Here is a 20,634-nt window from a genome sequence, read left to right on the forward strand (position 1 = left end):
TCGAAAAATGCTAAGGATACTGCTCTGTGGCCAATTCATACACTTCAGTACAGTACAGTACAGTACAGTACAGTACAGCAGCTTTAATTGATTCATAAGTGAGGTTTTGGTAACTTAGTGATGCCTCCTGTGCTTCACCTGATAAAACACACTGAAATAACAAAGTCTGATCAGAGTAGGACCAACTAATCCCAGCAATCCAAATCATCAGCTTCCTTCTCATTAAATTGAGGCAAAGGACAAAATATTTACATCATCAGATCTCATGGATGGTGACGTTTCGTCCTCTTGCAACACGTCCTCTAGTCTAGCCGTTTGAAAAGTTATTTTTTGTGCACTCTGTCACATGATGCAAATGTTCGTCAGTCAGCTGATCGTCTAACCAGTCTATGTTTTTCTAATTCAAATTTCTGATTCTTTTTTTATGAGACGAGTGTAGAAACAGCAAATCTTTTTGCTGCCTAAAGGCTACATTTCCTGCAGAAACTAAAGGTGTTGTTTGCTGGTGAATGAGAAGGTACTTCAATTTCAGTACAGGTACTCGTTGGTCGATTAATCTTTATTTAACCACGGCTTTTACATTCTTCTTTAACCCTTTAAAAAGCAATGCCACTGAACATGGGAAGAAAAATCTATTCCCATTAGTTAATATTTGGAGGAACAAATATCCAGCCTTGTTCAAGGTCACATTTGTTGTTGTTGGGGTTAACTCTACCTCACTTACACTAACTTCCATTAAATGTTGACATAAGCAAGTCCAGCTCAAACCGATTCCAGCACATCGTCTGGTGAGCTGTGGTGAAGTCTGTTGCCGTGCGTCATGGTGAGACACATGCCTGCTACTTCACGCTCAGCATGGCAGGCTGTCCCAGACAGCGATGCTAAAACAATATTATGAACCGTCATCAGTGTGTCAGTTTCACACTGAAAGACAAAACAACGCTTTTGTCTGTAATTCTATCCTCCATTTTTTTCTTTTACTTTGCATGAAAAATTAGAAAAAAATATATATTATTGAGCCAGAATATGGTCAAGATGACTGGATGTTGACACGGAGGACACAAGTTGAAGTTAGCTCACATTCACCAAAGCAGCACAATAAAGGAATCCAAAGGTTCTGATTGGTCCAGATGTCTCTGACTACTCCAATTTCAAATCACAGGCGAATGGCTTTTACGACATGAGGTGCGGGACTCACCACATCTGGCCGTCTTCCCAGAAAGAAGCCAGAGCCTGAACACAGCTGTGACGGCCAATGACCAGAGAGAACCTCCCCGCCCCAGCTTAACGCATTATGATTGGTTGTTTTTGAGTGTATCAGCTGTGAGAGAAAACCACAGCTGTCACACAAAAACTAGTGACAGTCCAAGCTACAAGTCCTACATACTACTAGGGAAATTAATCTTCCTTAGTTCCATTAATTATCTTCACAACCTAAAATCAGAAATAAAATTGACTCAGCCTCTCAGTAAACTGCAAAGATTTTATTTTATAATACATTTATTTATTTTATTATTTTTGTTATTATTATTACTATTATTATTATTAGTATTAGTATTATTTTTATTACTATTATTATTATTATTATTATTATTATTACTATTAATTTATTGTTTATTTTTTTATTTTATTATACATTTATTTATTTATTTTATAATGCACCTGTACTTGTAGCTACCATATTAACACTGATTAATAAGAGAGTTGAGCAGGGCTGCAAAGCTGTGAATCTTCTGCATTATAAAAAATGAAGATGAAACAAATCCAACTTGCGGTTTGTTGACATGTCGTGTGGCGGGTCAGCTAAATGATATTACTCTGCTGATACAAAGTCCCTGACTGTCAAACGATGTCAGGGTCACCTGAACAGTCAGGATCCTGCTCATGTTCCTAGTGAGTCTGTGTTATTCTTGAAAGCTACTGGCAGACCTTCTACACTTTTCTGAAAATGCTTCACGCATGAACTTGGCAGCTCCTGTGTTTTTTTTAATATGTCTCTACATATGACTTTAGGGTAGTTATCTCTCAAGCACAGAAGGGTTGGTCCAAAAGATGTCTTAGATGAACGTGCAAAAGGAAAAAGCTTGAAGTTACAGTCATGCCTTGGACAAAATATGGAAAAAGAAGCATGCTAAAGGAGGTAAGATCTGCACAGACATTTGTCACTGAAGTACACACTATATTTAGTCTACAGAAAAAGAAATGCAGCCAACAGGAGGAAGAGGTCTTAAGTGTTGGGGTGGATGGAGGAAAACTGCTGTCTTAAGATAAAATGAGTGTCCAGATAAATGAGGTTATGTCCTCAGCCAGGACGCAGTGGGTGGTTCCTCTTTCTAAATACGCTGATGACTAACTAGTTTTTCACTTTAACCAACAGAATACGGGAAGAGAGAGTCAATATCATCATAAGATGTCAAAGACCCAGGAAGTGGTCCAAAATCCAAATATTGTTACCTGACATTAATGCAGGACAGAACACATTTATAAATAGAACAGAAAAGTCCTTGGATATTCTGCAAAGGTTTGTCCTAACTTAAGTTTTGTGAGGAAAAGTTTTTGAAAAATGCTCTGTATCACAATATTAAAGAAAGAGGAACAAAATCCCAAAATAAAAGGCTTGTTTCTCGACACATGTCCTACTCCTTAAATGCATTTGTTCCTTTTTTCTCCTACTTATTGAAAACGATTAAAACATGATTGGGTCTGTGTCTTTCTACACCACTTTTAATGGATTATTTCCGTGGTTTATCGACCTATCCCTCCAAATTTTTTACGGATATCCGTCAAATTCTTAATTTCCCTTCGGGGATTATAATAATATATAAAATAAAAGAAATTTTAAAATGTTTGGCTGACACACAAATGGGAACATACCTTCTGTTGGGTTAGGGTTCTCATGAATATCATAATTTACTGAGCTGAACTCTAACATAATGATGGTATTTAAAATATAAATGTGTGCCATTAATGAATTTGATGATGAGAAATGTATTCCAGTGAAATCAAATTACGTATTTCTACAGCTGGATGTCATCCCTAATCATCACTAAAAAAACTCACAGATAATCAAGTCCTACTGTAGTGTTTACAGTAGTAATTACAATCAATACCGTATTGCTCTCATTATAGTCTCATTAATTTTTGTAATTTAAAACCTTTAAATCTGTCTCCTGATCTCACAAACATAAAACTAGCTGGAATGAAAAGGTTCCCTTTATTCTAACCCTCAGGAAGAGCAGCAGCACTCGACATTCCCTCCGGGAACAGACAAACATGTTCAGGAAGAACGCGTGCTCACGTCAGGAGGTGCACCAGTGCAGGAAAACAGGGCAGAGGAGGAAATGCACGATTCTGGTCACCAGAGGAGACGAAGACTAGATTTACCTGAGCTGGAGCAGAGCAGAATGGAACCCTCCCGTCATCTGTTTTATATTACAGTCTGTTCGGGTTAAGGAGACGTGAATCCAGGCCTTTTCCTCCTGATGGAGTGTTGCTGCCTGCAGGTCAGTGGAAAGGTGCTCGACCTTTGGCAGACAACAACCCCCCCCATGTACATGTTTGTGTGTCTTCACACAGAACCCCTTCGTGAGACCCTTTCACCCTTCAAATAAGGGTTGGAACAACAAAACATGACCTCTGGCAGGGAGGTCATGTTTTGAACCGAACTATTTGTGCGTTGATTTGATTGATTGATATTGTATTTCCATGAATGTCTTGGAAGGGTGTGTCACGTGCCAGGAAGGAACTCATTACATTTTGGAGCGGATCCAGAGTCAAGAGCAGATTCAGGATGTTCTTTAGTCCTTCCTGTAACACTGGGAGCAAAATCATTTCTCAAACCTTTTTTCTTTAGTTAGCAGAAGAACAAATACCTTCAGTGATACATAAATACATTTGTTCATTACTTGACAAGAGAAATCCTGATATTTTTTCTCTCCACACAAATGATCAGATATTGCTTTCTAGTCTGACACGGGTCAAAGGGCTGGTGTTTACTCTGCACCTCGTACGTGGAATCAGCTCCAGAAACTAACCGGGTTCATCATGTGAGCACTTTTGAATCCAAACTAGGCGTTCTGAAGGAAGACTCCATAACTTCCACTTGCTTTTCATATTCTACTTGTAAATTTTATTTTTACCTACTGTTTATTGTCTCCTGTGTCTGTTCCATGTATCTTGACTGTGTGTTCTATTTGCTGCTGGCTATCGTTGCCAGAACTCCCTGGTAAAAGAGATTTTTAATCTCAATGGGATATTTTCCCAATTAAATATATAATAATATATATTTAATATAATAATAACTAACCACTGAAACAACTTCTACTAAACTTTGTAGAGACGTTTGTAACTCATGTTCATGTTGCAGCAGCAACAGAAGCCAACACAGTAAAGGCTACCACTGGGTGTATATTGTGAGAATATGAACTGTACATGTTCAGTCTGGTGTGTGTGAGGTTCAGACCTCTCCCAAACTACCCCTGTTATGGTACAAAATATACCCAAAACGACTTGAGGGAAACAGAATCATCCTTATTCTCTGTGTCAGACACACAAGATGACCAAAAAATAAAGGTCTGTGACTTTCTGAGGTCAGTCTCAAGTTGACAAGTTCTGCACTTAAACTTAGTTTGCAGGCAAACAATCAGTGACAGCAAATGTGGAGAACTGAGTAGAAAGTACAACCACTGTTTTTTCCTCAAACAGAGGTCCACTCAGAAGAAACCCTGGCCAGGACCAGATCATGGAGCAATTAATTCAAATGAATTCTATCTAGAAGATGAAGACTGAGCTGCAGGCTGGTGTATGTCTGTCAAGATCGAATCCATTGCAAGAAGCAACAGCTGCACTCCCTTGGTGTATTTTTCTTGGATAAACCTCTTCCTCAGTTTGCTGACTGAACTCACTTTTTTCAGTTACTTTTTCCTGTGTTATTTTCCATTTAAATCTACATGAAACTCTTACTGATAGTTACATAAGCAAGACCAATTTCCCAACAGCGCTCCTGTCTCCCCCACATTCCTACCCATCATACTTGTGAAATTCTGCTCCGCTAGGGAGGATGCTGGTTGACCTTTGACTTGCTGCGTACGTCCATATCAGGCTGAACAACAACAATGACGGCATGGGTTAAAAGAGAAGTAACAACAATTATTAAAGTGGATTAGTTTGGAACTTTTAGTAGATTTTCCAGATGTTCAGTGAGTAATTACAAACCTGGAGAAACTTTAAGTTCATCTAACTCAATAAAAATTTTACACTCAAGATGAGTATATGAAAATGATGCAATGACAAGCTGTTTGCACCAGAACACTGCACTAATAACAGACTACCAGAGCCCAGAAATATTTTTACAGTGAGACAATTTTCATGCTTTGGGATCTGCATGTCACCACTCTGGATTTGAAATGAAACAGTCGACATGCATTGACTTTCAGGCTTAATTCAAGGGGTTGAACAAAAATCCTACAAAACTTTTTGAGAACTACAACTGGTCCGGCCTTTACTGCCTTCTGAGGTTTCTTCTTGGTGGGTCGGTCTTTCTGCCTTAAATTTTGTTTTAAGAAAGTGAAAGCATCTTCGATCGGGTTGAGATCTGGTGACTGACTCAGTCATTACACACTATTCCACTTATTTGCCTTCAAGGTCTTCTGGGTTGCTTTCTCACTATGCTTTGTATCATTGTCCATACGTAAATTGAACTACTGTCCAAGTTTGCTGCATATGGTGGAAACCATACACACTCCAGAGTGTATCCAACTGCTTCTGTCTCTACGACAGTTAACACCAGGGCCGCTGGAAGCCGTGTGTCCTACAATCACGCTGCCTCCATCAGGTCTTACAGATGGGGTGTGTTCTGGATCATCAGCCGTTCCAAGCTCTCTCCATACGTCTTCTTATCTTCTGTTACAGGTTGAGCTTAGTTTCATCTGTCCAAGGAATGCTGTTCCAGACCTGGAACAGGCAGATTAATGGTGTTCACCTCGTGGTGAACCATCTGTGAACCACCTTCATGAAGTATGGTGTTTACTGTAGATGTGGATACAGACACACCCACGTCCTGGAGAACGTTCTTCACTCTGGTGGATGTTGTGAGGGAGTTCCTCACCATCATGCAAAAGGTTCTGGGACCATCCACCACGGTCTTCTCTGACGTCCAGGCCTGACTCTCTGAGTTCACCAGTTTGCTCTGTTTCTTCTCAGAATGTCCCAAACTGTTGATTTTGACACTCCTAACATTTCTGTTGTCTCTCTGATGGATTTCTTCTTCTTCTCCTTCTTTTTTTGAAGCCTAAGGATAATCTGTCTCACTCCCCCTGTAGGTTCACGGCAGACCCTTTTCCTGCTTCACTGATGCTGCATAAAGGAGTGAGAAGCCCATACAGACCATCGAATAGCGTTTGAGTCAGTTGTCCTGTTAAGTTACAGTTACAGGGTCAAGAACTCCAGAAACCCTTCCTCCAATCTGGTTGTGAAAACCCAAGAATTACAGCTGCGTCTGCACTTGAAGCCCATACCGATTAAACAAATATATCTTGAATAAGTTTTGGTAAGCAGCTACAGGGACCTGGTGGCGGTGGACCTGGATGGGGACCTGGATGAGGAACTTCTATCAGTGCTGGTGAATTTTCTGCTGTTATTGTTGATACTTCTGTTTCACGTCCATGACTTTTTAATCAAACCGGGATTCGACCTACAAATGTAAATACAGTCGCTGTCTGTTCACTCCATGAGGATCAAAGGTCAGGCGGAGTTTGTTAATCATCAAACATTCACCAAAATAACAAATTGTGTCATCAGCAAAAAAAAAAAGTGTAGAAATGGCTCCAACTTTAATGTGGAGCCTCTTAAAATCATGATTTCAACTCGACAAGTCTGTCGTTTTGAATTTATCATTCATTTCACCACAGATGATTGTTCTCTTCCTTTAACTGCAGATTGTCTTTATAATTTTAGTGGAAAAAGTGGACCCTAAAACTTTACCTCCCACTTATCGAGATTCTTCATCATGTTTTTCTACACGCAGTTGAACTTCAAGGTCGTGATTTAAACGGAGCAAAAAATGAAAAGTTTTCTGACAGTTTTATACATTTACAGATCCATCATCCAACAGACACACCAGCAACACATGGTTGTAATCGCAGCACAGCGTTCCAGGAGTTCAGAAATCATGGACTGAGACCATGTATCACACACACACACACACACACACACACACACACACACACACACACACACACACACACACACACACACACACACACACACACACACACACACACACACAACTGAATACAGAAGGATTTTACTTTTTCTTTGACTCCAATCTCCCCAAACATGTATTTCCACTAACTGACTTCAGACCAGCTGTAGCTGATGTAAACACCACACTAGTTTCATAAACGTTGCCCATTCATCGCTCTAATCTGCCTTTGATCAGAGAACAAGCATTTGCGGGTTCCTTCAGACAACACTGTGTGGCTTCTCTCAGTGCAGAATAGAAAGGAATACATTTGTTTCATGTTTCTGTGTTTGCCTTGAATTACTTCTGCAATTTGAAACCAATTCTCAGTGGTTTTTAGTTCCACGTCTGGTCTCTGATGTGTTTCTACCTCCAGATTCTGTAATTCACTGTGTAACAGTGGTGGGTGGTCAGGGCCGGCAGGGCCTTCTCTGCTGGTCTAACATAACCAGAAATCATGATTTTATTATAAAAGTTAATTATAGCTAAATGTATTTTTCTTAAATAAATATATTCAAATATATGTCTGAATATATAATTATACATTGGGATATAATATGACATAGGCCAACACTGGGTCAGTGTTCTATTTTTGGGTTAGAGAGGTTTTATCCAATCAGAATTGAATCCAGGTCTGCCTGCACTGTGAGAAAATGGGAATATATAGTTAATAGACAGATGCGACAGCCAATCAGATCGCGAGTTGGCCTTCTAGGACCTGCTAGCTAGCCCACCTTGTCCTGACATGTACGTGTCCTGTGATTGGATACTCACTCTGAGAAGACGACGCTATGCAGCTGTACATTTGAAGAGAAGCTCCAGTGAGACGAGGGTCCGACCCCTGTTCTAGCTAACCTGTTCTAGCTAACCTGTTCTAGCTAACCTGTTCTAGGTAACGGAGTGTTCTAGAGGAAAGAAAGGACAACGGATTTTGTGTTTAAATAAGCCGGTGAGTACAAGTATTTAATTTATCTAAGTTTTCATATTTAATGTTCTTGTAATTCAATTTCATTTATATCAAATCAATTATAACAAAATAAAATGACAAATATACTAAAAAAAATTCTGTATTTTGTGTCTCTACTTTAATGAAGGTCATTTCAGTGGTTTTGTTCTGTGACGTCTATAACAGGTGTGACCACGGGGTTCTTCTGTGTCACTGACAATAAAAGTGGGTCTGACGCTGTTTTTTGTCCCATTTCAGAGAAGTTATAAACACGTCAGTCCTGAGCACTACATTGATGGGAGCCGCTTACAGTATTATGGTATGTATTTATTCACGTTTGACTAAAGAGAAGCTCACTGAAGGCCTAGGTGTGAAATGCACGGCCCGTCACTGCTGTCTGATCACGTCTGCATTCAGTAGAAGACACGGAAACACGTTTCCACGGTAACAGAGCTTGAGGGTTTTTGTCTGGTGGTATTTTAATTCTTTAATAATTGAGATGAGGACACGGTGATACCAGATGACTTACCTTAAGGCAGGTAACTTGCTGAAATGCAGGAGATTTATTTACTGGCTAAGACCCGCCCCCCTCTGCCTCTGATTGGTGCGCCCTAATGTTCATATTTCATATCTGACCAATGATCAACCCTCAAGGCTAACGGTGATCCACGTGTCTAACGGACACGTCGATCTCCTTAAAGACTGCTAGGGGGGGGGGTGTTCCACGTGTTTACACGAGTGGGAGTGGGTCGAGGTAGTTCCGTGTTAATGACATTTGTTCTGTTCCCACTTCACACGCTACAACTGTCATGTCTTATTACCCCCCCCCCCCCACAGCCCCAGGGGGGCATCACGCGTCACACCGCCTGACGTCAGCAAATAAAAACCCCGTTTAGTTTACATGACCTCCAAAATCCAATCATTCTCTCTTAAAAAGCAAAACAATAAGAAGACAGAAAAGTGTGAAGCGGTGTGGGGAGATGTGGCGTGAGGAGGTCACCGGTTCAACTCCCTTCCGCGCACAGTGTCGTGTGACGTTACCCTTGAGCAAAATGATGTAAAGAACCCGTCTCGCTTGAGAAGAGTAGAGTAGAACTTTATGGATCCCTTAGAGGGACAGTAAAGTTCATTCTAGTTTATGAAAACTAGAAGAAAAATTAAATTTATTGTGTTCAGCATCTTCCGTTTGGTCAGGAGGCACCAGCTCATAGAAAGTAGAAAAATAACCCATCAAGAATATAAAAATAGAGAGACAAGAAGGGAAGACATTCCCAAACATCCATTCCCTAAAGGGGAAACTTGGCGCTGAATCGTTAGATTTGCGCGCCGCGGTGGCGCGTCTGCGCGCCGCGTCTGCGCCGCGTCTGCGCGCCGCGTCTGCGCGCCGCGTCTGCGCCGCGTCCCTCACCTGTCCTGAAGCGGAGGTCCTCGTCATGTTCGGAGCCGAACTCACGCAGGAGGGACAGGAAGAGAATGCCGAACGCGTTCTGGATCCCGAACACGGAGCCGTTGCACCACATGGAGGCCACCATGACCACCCATCCCCAGCCTCCCTCCGGGTGGACGAACGCCACCTCCTCCTCCGCGCCTCCCGGAGCCGCGCTCTGCGGCGGGACGGCCGCTCGGCTGTCCCCGTTCTCCTTCTTGTCCTCGTCCTCCAGCTGCCTCTCGCTGTCCGGCGCGTCGGTGAGCTCCGGGCCGGTGGCGGCTGGGTCACCCGTGGGTTTATCTTCCCCCTCCGTCATGTTTATGTCAGGTCTGGGGTGTGTGAGGGGGGGGGGCGGCTGGGATGTGCGCGTCCTGTGGATGGGCGACGAGAAAATCAAACACTGGCTCTCCGGTCAGGATAAAGTGACATCCTCTGAAGACACACTGCGGTTCCTGGTAGGGTTGTGCTGCATTTCATCCAACAGTTAGTTATTTACCAGCTGTTGCAAAATGATATATATACACAACCCGCCGAGGCGGGGCTCCGGGGAGTCCTGCCGCTGATTGGACACCCGCACATCCGTGACGACCACGAGATTTAAAAAAAGATAAGATATTGATTTATTAACGGTGTTCACGTTGTGAGAGAGGAGTATCAATAATGTTGAGGAGAATTTTTTTTTTTTTAACCTCTAAATGTATTTTGTCAGCTCGTTCATTCAGGGTTTATTTCCCGCTAAAAATACCCACTTCCAGGCGCGCACGTGGCCGGACGCGCAAAAGGCGCGTCTGATTCACGCAGAAACACCAAGAACAGATCAATGATGAGGATGTCACCAGTCAGGGAACACGGAAAGTTACAAAGATCCCTAACAGGTGGTTGTTGTTTTTAGAACAAGTCATTCCTAGAGGGGAACACTAGAAAACCAGACGAGCAGATATCTGGGCCAAGTAGAACAACAAGTAGAACAACAGCCCTCTTAAAATAATCGAACCCTAATCCAAGATAAATCAAACCATAGTCCAAATTCCATTTAGTAACTACTTACATGCAAATCCATGAGCTGGTTTTTGGAGTAATCCTACTGCAGACAGAAACTAGAACCAAGGCAGTCAGAGACTGCAACATCCTGCGACGCCCCCTGAATTCAAAATTTTACCCTGACCTGTTTTGATCTATGGTCTTACTCACACTGGCCTTCTCCCTCGTCTTTCTCTCTTTATCCGGTTCCTGAGTGTACTAAAGTTGGAATTTAACCTTGACCTAGTTTTCTCAAGGTCATCATCTCATCTTCATCCCCGTTGCCGCCTGAGTAACGTGCTTTTTGTTTCATCTTTCTATCTGAACGGTTGTGAAGATATTTGGTGGACGGACAGACGAACACTGACGATTACAAGACATCACCGCTTTGAAGCCGGATGTAACAAATCAAAGGAAACAAAGGAAACACTACCGGGGAGATAACCCTTTATTTATCGGGTATAATTCATCTAGCAAACTCTTGAATGTCAGTAATTACATTAATTGTAGTTAAATAGCCTGAAGACGGCTCTAAACATTTGATAAACAGGAGACAGAGGGTCAGGGCATAAACCCATCAAGGCGCTCCAAACACGAAACGTGTCCCAGTGTCACCTGAGGTTTCAGCTGTTTAACAGGTGTCATGAAAATCAGTCAGGTAATCAATGAAAACATCTGATCTGATCAATGTCTCCTCCGCCCGAAAGTCATTTTAGTAAAAATTCACTTAAAACTGGCTTGAAAAAGAAAACACGTGACTTACCTGTGGAAATGAAAGAAATATTGGAATTTTTTTAACGCAGTTCCAAAAGGATATGAAACAAAAAGAGACTGAGGGTGACTGAGGCGATCATGGGGACACAAACACAAAGAAGGCAGGAGTTGAAAATATAAAAAATGACACCAACAGCAACTTTAGTTTTTAAAAAAATGTCTATTTACTTTTGTTTTATAACATATTTCAACTTGGGGATGAAAGCAATTACTGAAACTCGTCTTACAACTTTAATGTTTGTTGTACTCGACTTTTGTCTGATGTTTTCCCAGATTAAAGACCCATTTGAACGGCACATGGAAAGAACCCAACCGCGGTCAGGAGAGGCCTTCCTGGTCGTTGCCTGGAGGCTGGTCACATGATGTCCATGCAGTGAAACATGACGAGCACACGGTCAGTCTCGTGAAGAAGGGGACGGTCCGGTACCAACGTGATAGAGCGACCGACAGCAGGAAGTCCATGTGGGCGTGAATCTGGAGAAAAGAGCCCTCAGCTCTCCGCTTTGGCCACTTTGGGCGCCCGTCCAGCTTGGTCTTCAACCACCACGTCTCCCTTCCTCTTCCTCAAGCCCTTCATCTTGCGGGTGTGCAGCTTAGACAGATCCTGCTTCTGCATGTGAACCCGTCCCAGCTTGGTGCCAAAGGCATCATGGGAAATGTTCTTCTTCTTCTTGGCCTGTAACAGAGAAAGCCACAAACATGAAGGACAACATGAAGGAGATCTATCCAGCGACCGCATCGCTGCAGAAGCTGACACGACAACAAGGTCGATCATCGACCTCCGGCCTGGGGTGTCCTGGTGTCATGTGCTCTAAGGGGCATCCCTGTGCTCAAACAAAGTGTTTGTTACGGACGATACGACCCAATAACAGGACAGAACTCACACACAGGAAGTCCAAGAATATCTTCTGCGCTGCTGTTTGGCCCGTAGCCGAAACGACAGTGAGACCCCAAGGCGCAGAGACACTTAGAGTTCAGCCCGTCACGGGGGGTTGGGTTCCAGAGCCCAAGCTGTGGGTGGATCAACCTCTCTCACAAGCCCACATTATTCTTTCTGCCCCGGCCACCAGAGGCTCGCATACGAGCCCCGATCCCAGCTCCAGGGTGGAGCCTTGATGGCACCATACTGACCTTCACGGTCATCGATATCCTCTTAATTACCTGCTGTTAGCCTGTCCCGTCACCCAGGACCTGTTTGCATTGGAAACGCTCCCAGATAGCGTCTGGGTTCAATCTAAAAATACATTTTATCGTTTATCATAATGATACCATTCATACATTTCAGACATATGAGTAAACTGAGGGCTTTTTTTTTTCTGAGGCTAGAAAGAATGTCATTTTGATAAGAGTGTGAAGTGACCGGCACTATGGTCTGTACTCTGGCACCACCATCTGGACAAACCAACCAACACGCTACATAAAGACACCCGATGATGCTCCAACATTTTCCCAGGGTGCACCTCACTCATTTCATAGGAAAGCTGAGACACATGTCCAGGAATTCTGTCTGGATGAGTCTTACCTTCAGAGCCTTTGGCTGTCTGTGAGCTAACTTGTACAAGTCATCTGATGCCAGGTGTGTTCTTCTGAGCACAAAGTCAAATGATGGCCCAATTTCCTCCAGTTCGATCCGAGGTGTGCGGCACCCGGACTTCTTCAAGAGACACCTGAAGTGATAAACATTAATCTTTCAATGATTTGTAATCCATCGACCAACCGTTAATCGTACATTTTCTAGTTAATTTGAAGTCTGTACCTGTAGCTGCGCATGTAGATTTTACCATCGACAGCTGTGAAGTGCAGAATGTGTTCCAACCCCGCCAGACGCACTGCAGACACCGTAGGACCTCTGAAGAAATCTATAGGGCGGGTCAAAGACGTGGCAAGGAGTATTATTATATTAATAACGTACTATTTCAAACAAGAACATTCACTGAATTAAATCATACCTATAAACAGACTCTTTAGACGTTTGTGGTCACTGTCAGTGTCAAAGGCCTCCCCTGCAAACACCAGCATTGGTTTAGTTCCCTCAGGACATTTGCTGACCTGCAACAGAGAAAACAGATTTGGGTTTTTCGACAGTAGGGGGAAAATTGGATCGAATTGGACCCCATTTTCTGGCAATTCATAGCTGAGATCAAACCAGATTTAAAAAAAACAAAACCCTTCAACTCTCTGAATAACAACCATTCAGAAAACAGAACAATGGCAACATTTACCTTAATATCAGTCAGAGAAACATATTTCTCAATTCCAAGTTCAATCATATCGAGGACGTGGAAGTCAAACAGACGACCTGCAAACAAAAAGAAATAAAATATTCAGAAGGAAAGCACAGCTGCTAACGGGACAGAAGGTTTTCTTCTCCATCTCATTTATTACATTATCATTAACATGGCAGCAATTTTAATCAGGTTGGTGTTTGAAACCATTACAGGGACACTTCTGTTCCTCGCGGAGAACATGTGGTTAGAGCCTCAGCACTTCTTTGTCTTTCTGTGGACAATTCCTGGGCTTTACGTCCACCCAGACTCACAATTACTTCCAAATCAGAATGTCCTCCATACAGATTACACAAACTGGGCTAAATAAATAGGACATTTTAAAGTCACTGATGTCTATAGATGTCAGTTACGTGCTTCTGTGGGAGGGGGGACGAATCAGTCTCATCCAGAGACTATTTCATGCTAAATCACAGGATGAACGGATGGAGCTTCAATCCACATCCCATCACCGTAACCTGTACACCACAGAGAGCTGCTGTGGAGCTCAGTAGATTCACTGTTCACTATTGTTGTTATATAGAAGTCAGCAACTGTTGAGATGTTTGAGATGTCACTAAAGCTAAAAATATTGGCGTAAAAGTCTATGTTATTTGGCTATGAATGGACGTTTTTGGTGGAAACACCCGCGCTGTAATGCTGATTTAAATTCCTGATGAATGAACAGAGTCTACACTTTCTTTTAATAGTTTCTCTGTGTATATAATCATAGAACTCAATATTCTGTGGGCCTTGAATGATCAGTCAAAACGCTCCAAAATCCTGGCAGTATGAGGAACTCTGCTCTGAAAATGGCTGGCAGCCAAAGAGTTAATGCTAGTCATGTCAAACGCAATGGACTGGCGTTATTCAAAAAAATTTCCTTCCGTTTCTAAATACAGTAATCCCTCATTACTTGCGGTTAACGCGTTCCAGGACTATCCGCAAATAATGAAATTCCGCGATACAACGACAATTTATTGAAATATTTACTGTAATTTAAACATTTATGACCCCTCCCCATACTGATATTAAACCACCTTCTATCTGTATGACCTTTTCCCACACTCTTAGATTGTTTAAAGCGTTTTAATTGTTTCTTTAATACATGGATGTGTGCTGCGTTCCGTGACTCTCACAACGCAGCGCACATCCGGATGCTGTCAGCCAATAGCATGCGCGTATACTATCACATGACTACCTACTAAATTGTAGTGAAGCCGTGTATCTTGAGCTTGAGTAAGCGAGGGATTACTGTAATAACAAACCCAGAGATGTATAAAGAAAAGCACTCACCAAATATGAGGTTGTTGGGCCTTTTCTTGTTATGGGAGCCAAAAAGAAAAAGAGAGCAGTCGGACTTCTTGGAAAAAAACTCCTGGGAAAACACCATGATGGCATTAATGTGGATCACGTTGGGATATGTTTGTTTAACACAGGATGTGTCTGTTGTGTTTCTTACCAGCGATGTGGAGTCTTCAAACGGCCGTGTTATATTTTTTCTAACAATCAGAAAAGCACAGACACACACACACACCTCTTTAGTACGCTGTATATACTGCAAGTAGAGCACATTTTTCAGTATATGTTGTAAATGTGATCATCAAATATTTTCCTATAAAATAAAAAAAATAAAGCTAAACGAAAGCTATTCTTTTATTTCCAAGTGTAAATCACTTACTTCTTGTACAACACGGCGTTGGGCTTCTTCAGGGCATACTGTAGGGAAAATAAAAACTGAACTCAACATTTGACTTTGTGTTAAGTCTGAGAAACACACTCTTCTTGTTGGTCCTGGTTACACAAAGCAGCACCAGGTGACTCACTATGTCTTTGAGAGCCTGGGTGACAGACAGACTGGTGTTGCCTCCTTTCATGATCATGGCAGTCTTCACACCCTCGATCAGTTTAGGAGCTCTGCTCTCTAGGAAACGCTTGGAGCGCTTTGTCTTGGGTTTTCTGAGGATAAAAACAAACACAATATGTGATGAACACCTGCGGTTGCTGCAGACGATGAGTAAAACAGCAAAACTGGAGGCTGTAATCAGAATAAGACAGCGATTGATAAAAAAAATGTGTGGCAGCATAAAGGTGACTGTATGCTGTTATTGTATGAGCCTTAATATTAATGCTGGATAAATATAATATCTGTCAGAGAAGAGACCTTGTGCACATCCCTATTTATCACTAGAATGTTTTAAAATTAAATATTTGTAGTAGAGCTGCAGCCATTCCTGATTTCATGGTATAACCAAAGTATAAAACATGATATACCGTAAGCATTTTCGTAAGATGGGTTTTAAAATAGAATCAGAGAGGATCTCCGTCACTCCCGGACTGCCTGTCAGACAGAGCAATGGGAGTCGCTGACACACTCAGCAGCAGATACACGAAGAGAAGTGAGACACACAACACTGATCTCCATCCTGACAAAAACATTGTTAAATCAGTAACCTGGGATCAGATTAAATATCTGAAAACTCACAAAGACCTCAAGGACCCTGTTGGTAAAAAATGCACTTGTGGACTTTAACATACATTTCCTCCCCATAGGTTTACACTGTCTTGTTGTGATCTGATGTTATGGTATAATTAAGCTTGAATGATTTGACTTATTGTTATACTTTATAAAATAAATGGGAATATACGAAACAGGTAAAGAAATCCCTCAGTTCCACCTAAACAGGCTTTAGGGATGTGACACTTTATACTTGCTGGACAGTTTCCTCATGTTTATCATGCTACATAGAATTATTAATTAGCAAGTCTGGAAAAAAAAAGGTTCTACAGTCACCTTATCTCCACATCAAAGTAAAAAATTATTTACTTCTTATAAAGACCTTCACTTTTCCTCTCAATTCATTTAAAACAAGACATAAGAACCTCTCTTTTCCATTTTCAAAAGGTAGATGTACTTCCATTTACTAGTTAGATGATTCCATTGTAATAGTGCTTGCTTTCATTCCTTAATAGAACATTATAATAAAATTATTACGGTTCTTGCATCAATAGTGAAAGTCCTGACACCTGACAACGGATAACACAGCGGAAATAATTATCAATAGTGAAACTTTAATGACTTTAATGTATAACAAGGAATCAATAAAATATTAAATGGAAAATATTCCCATAGTTAGATTGATCTTCAAATCCGTTAATGCATGTCGTTGTTAGCTGACAGCCGCTATGCTATGCTAATAGTCTGAATAATGTTAGCCAGCCGCACCAAACATGAACAAACTACCACTTCAGAAAGTACACATAAAACACTTAAAATGTTTTCAAACTCACACTATCCCGTCCATCTGCGTCATTTCGTGTCTATACTTTAATTCGTGTTAGCAGCAGGGTCACGCACGATGGTCGGATCCACGTGAGTCCACAGGGCGGAAGACAACATTGGAGGTGGATCTTCTTTGGTGGATTTACTCGTCGTTCACATCCTGCTTTAGGTGAATTATCGCCACCTACGGTCATAAACTGTACTGCACCCGTTTACTAGTGACGCTATAGGCAAAAAATAATTACAGTGCAGTATTATAATTTGCACTTCAGCGAACGAATGAATGAATCCGTTGTTTATTCCATTAATATTCTGTTATATTAGAAATTTTAAATGATAAACTACCTTAAAATATATGTAAATTCGGTCACCTAGCTTGGAAATTATATTACATATGGGGCGGCAGTGGCTCAGTGGTAAAGCGGGCGGTAGAGCGGGTCGTCCTATGATTTAAGATCGGCGGTTCGATTCCCGCTCCCGCCCCCCCAAAAATACCCGGAGGTGAGCTAACAGTGGGAGGTGTCAGCTCATCTCCGGAGCACTGCCGAGGCACCCTTGAGCAAGGTGCCGTCCCCTTTACAAATTGCTCATTTGAGGCGCACCAAGAAGGAGCTGCCTGCCACTCTACCTCCCCTGCATGCCTACAGGCCCCTTTGTGTGTGTGTGTGATACAGGGGCCTGTACTCACAAATATGTATGCATGCGTTTGTAATCAGTAGCTAGAGTGTGCTTTCTTAATTTCCCTTCGGGGATCAAACCATTATATAAAATTAAAAAAAAATTAAAAATATAAAAATGACCCCTCCACTAAAAGTAAAAGCAAAAAAAAATTGTATATAGTTGCTAACAGATAAACATATAAGCAAAAAAATATGTGTGGTGGTTAAAGGTACAGATTCAGAAACTTCAGAATGTAAATGTGCAAAAAATTCACCTTTTATGTGCATTAACATGAACATTTGATTTATATAACTGATAATAATGCTGTGCAAGCCAGTATATTGATTGTTTGGGGGTGAGGGGGGCAGTGTGATGGCTATGGGCATGAGTGTCTTCCTATGGTGCTCTGTGGTGCTTGGTGATTGCAGGAGTCCTCTGCTGAAAGTACTGCCAGGACACATTACCCAGCATTCCTTGCAGCCTGGAAAACATTACCCTGCCCAGTATCATTGTCAGAGAGTCCAGCTGCATGGCTGTAGTGTCGTCAACCTTCTTCAGCATCATCAGTTTGATTAGTCTGTCGATGTCTGCAACCTTCAACCTGCTGCTTGAGCACACAACAGCACAAAATGGCCCCCACAGACTGAAAGAACACCCCCAGCATCATCCAGCACACTTTAAGGACCTCAGCCTCTTCACAAAGTAATGATGTCCACTTTATTGTCAAAGTACATCCTTATGTACTTGTACTACTTGACCATGTCCCCTGGACTGGACAAGACTGTCTCCTGCAGGGCTCTGGAGTTGCTGACTCTGTCTGACACGGTGCATTTCAATGGTCATTTACTCTCAACAATATTACATCAAATAAAAAATAAAGTAATTTGGAGAATAAGCAAGACAGAAATAATCATGCTTTGAGCATTAGGTGTCGTACATACTGTCAGTCAAAATTCTGTTGACATAAAGTGTGTTTTTTAAATGAGTTTTAAAAAATCTGAAAGATGGTGCCTTCAATTATATTCATCATCATTCAATTATATTATATTTGTGTTAGTGTAAGCTGGGGGTAGCTGTGAAGTTTAACTGTCTTTAAATTCCACCGTAACCAAGAGTAATTCAACTGTAACCTGTAACACGTGCTAACATCAAGAACAAACTTGACTTATTAAAGTTCTGGACCTTTCACTCATTCTTAATTTTACCTATTCACATCAACCTTTTAATTCCTACATTGAGGTGTTAACTATTTACTTTGATTCTTCAGAAATATTGAGGTGTTATCAATTTTAAAAAAAAGAACAGTAAATTTGTTCTTCTGGTAAGGACCAGACAGAGGTATCTTCACAAACCCACCAAACATCTGTTTGTATGTACTGTACAGTACGTACAGGTTATTAGAGATTATGAGATTGATCTAATAACCTAATCACTAATAACACACAGACTCCTGACAGCATGCAGGAGCGGTTTGTCATGTCATGTAAATCCAGGACGGTCCCAGCCAGCTCTCAGAGGCTGGACTTTAATCCCGGTGGTCAGTCCTCTGGTCTGGAAGTCCTCCAGCTGAAGCTCAACATTAGGTAAGACCCTTTATTTGCACTCTGGCATTACATCACAACATGTAATTCATCAACACACACCCAAACACATAAGAATCAGTCATTGCTGCATTTCTTCAGAAGACTTTTTTCAAATGTAAATATTCAGCTTTAACGCAGTGGCAAGAGCCACAGCTGTTCATCCTTTATTCTGCAATCACGAGGTTAAAAGGAAACGTGGCATCAACAAACTTATGTATAAAGTTGTATTAAATGAATCAGAAAATACTGATCCAAAAACAGCAGACTTGTCATTTAAAAAAAAAACACAAAAAAAAAAAAGCAGCTATATCATCTAAGACTCACATGACCCCGAGGGGTCACCAGGGCTGGGTTTTTCCGGCTCTTGTCAATGTGTTCACATATCGATTGTCATTTAGTGGGGGTGAACACTTTCTGTGGCAACATGCAGGGGTGTGGGTACCTCAACAGCGTTCTGTCACTGTTTAACAACTTCAAGTCATTTTTGTTCCAGTTTATGCTAAAAGACAGAAATTAAAAATTTGTAAATTATGGAATGTAAAATTGATGCCACCTACTGGGGACATCAGTTACTGCAGATGAAGCAGACAACCTCTGAGATTTGACGGTGAGGAGACGCTCACAGGAGCCTGAACAGCACCTGTCCTGATGGACCAACCCTTAAATTATAAATGTGCAAAGAAACTCCAACTATTGTGATACTTTGGGGGGACTTACAACTACAAACCAGTTCAAATGGTTCCATAACCAATTTAAACAGAAAACTGTTAATGATAAAACAAGTTGATGTTGAGGTACGTTCTGCTTCTCAACCTGAGGTCACAAAGTTGAACCTTGTTCACATTTCAGTCAGAACAAAGCCTGTTTTTTGGTCTTAATTACTCATGATGCTGGTTATTAGTTTTACGTCCCACTTCAATCGTCAGTGTTCGTCCATTCGTCCACCAAATATCTTCACAACCGTTGCAGATAGAGATGAAACAAAGGCAGCAAAGGGGGTGAAAATGGGATGATGACCTTGAGAAAACTAGGTCAAGGTCAAATTTCAACTTTTGTACACTCAGGTTCCGGATTAGAAAGACGTAGAAGGTCAGTGTGAGTAAGACCTTAGATCAAAGCTAGTGCTTTGATCAATGACAGTAGGTCAGGGTAAAATTTTGAAATCAGGGAATCAGGGGTGTCGAGGGATGTTGTGGTCTGTGACTGATTGGTTCTAGTTTCATTTGTGCATGTTTTGCGTTGAGCGCTGTATTAAGAAGCGACAGACCTACTAACCTGATACGATCAGGTGCAGCAGGTTTTATAGAAGTTATATCTTTGGATCACACATGAACTTTTTATCACACTTTAAATTTCTTTTTAATTTTTCACTTCTGACTCAATTTAGAACTTCAATCAATTCATTAATTTCTTCAAAGCTTATCCTATGTAGGGC

The 20,634-nt window shown here is 41.4% G+C and overlaps 2 protein-coding genes across 2 annotated transcripts in view; both read right to left on the reverse strand.

Moving 5' to 3' along the window:
- Positions 1 to 10,103, reverse strand: part of slc16a10 (solute carrier family 16 member 10) — a 29,939-nt gene extending 19,836 nt beyond the window's left edge. Inside the window, exon 1 of the mRNA XM_068342823.1 lies at positions 9,595 to 10,103. Within this exon, the coding sequence (XP_068198924.1) occupies positions 9,595 to 9,931 (337 nt within the window). The 5' untranslated portion in view covers positions 9,932 to 10,103. The remainder of the gene's footprint in view (positions 1 to 9,594) is intronic.
- A 965-nt stretch (positions 10,104 to 11,068) lies between these two features.
- rpf2 (ribosome production factor 2 homolog) lies at positions 11,069 to 17,079 on the reverse strand. The gene is made up of 10 exons (XM_068342337.1): positions 16,965 to 17,079; positions 15,500 to 15,632; positions 15,355 to 15,392; positions 15,136 to 15,175; positions 14,970 to 15,051; positions 13,632 to 13,708; positions 13,359 to 13,458; positions 13,166 to 13,268; positions 12,932 to 13,076; positions 11,069 to 12,085 (listed from the first exon to the last, which is right to left on the reverse strand). Exons 1-10 carry the CDS (start codon positions 16,985 to 16,987, stop codon positions 11,900 to 11,902), a joined length of 927 nt encoding a protein of 308 aa, XP_068198438.1. The 5' UTR covers positions 16,988 to 17,079; the 3' UTR covers positions 11,069 to 11,899.
- Positions 17,080 to 20,634: the final 3,555 nt, after the last annotated feature.

This window comes from Antennarius striatus, chromosome 19 (genome assembly GCF_040054535.1).
Source record: "Antennarius striatus isolate MH-2024 chromosome 19, ASM4005453v1, whole genome shotgun sequence".
NCBI lineage: Eukaryota > Metazoa > Chordata > Actinopteri > Lophiiformes > Antennariidae > Antennarius > Antennarius striatus.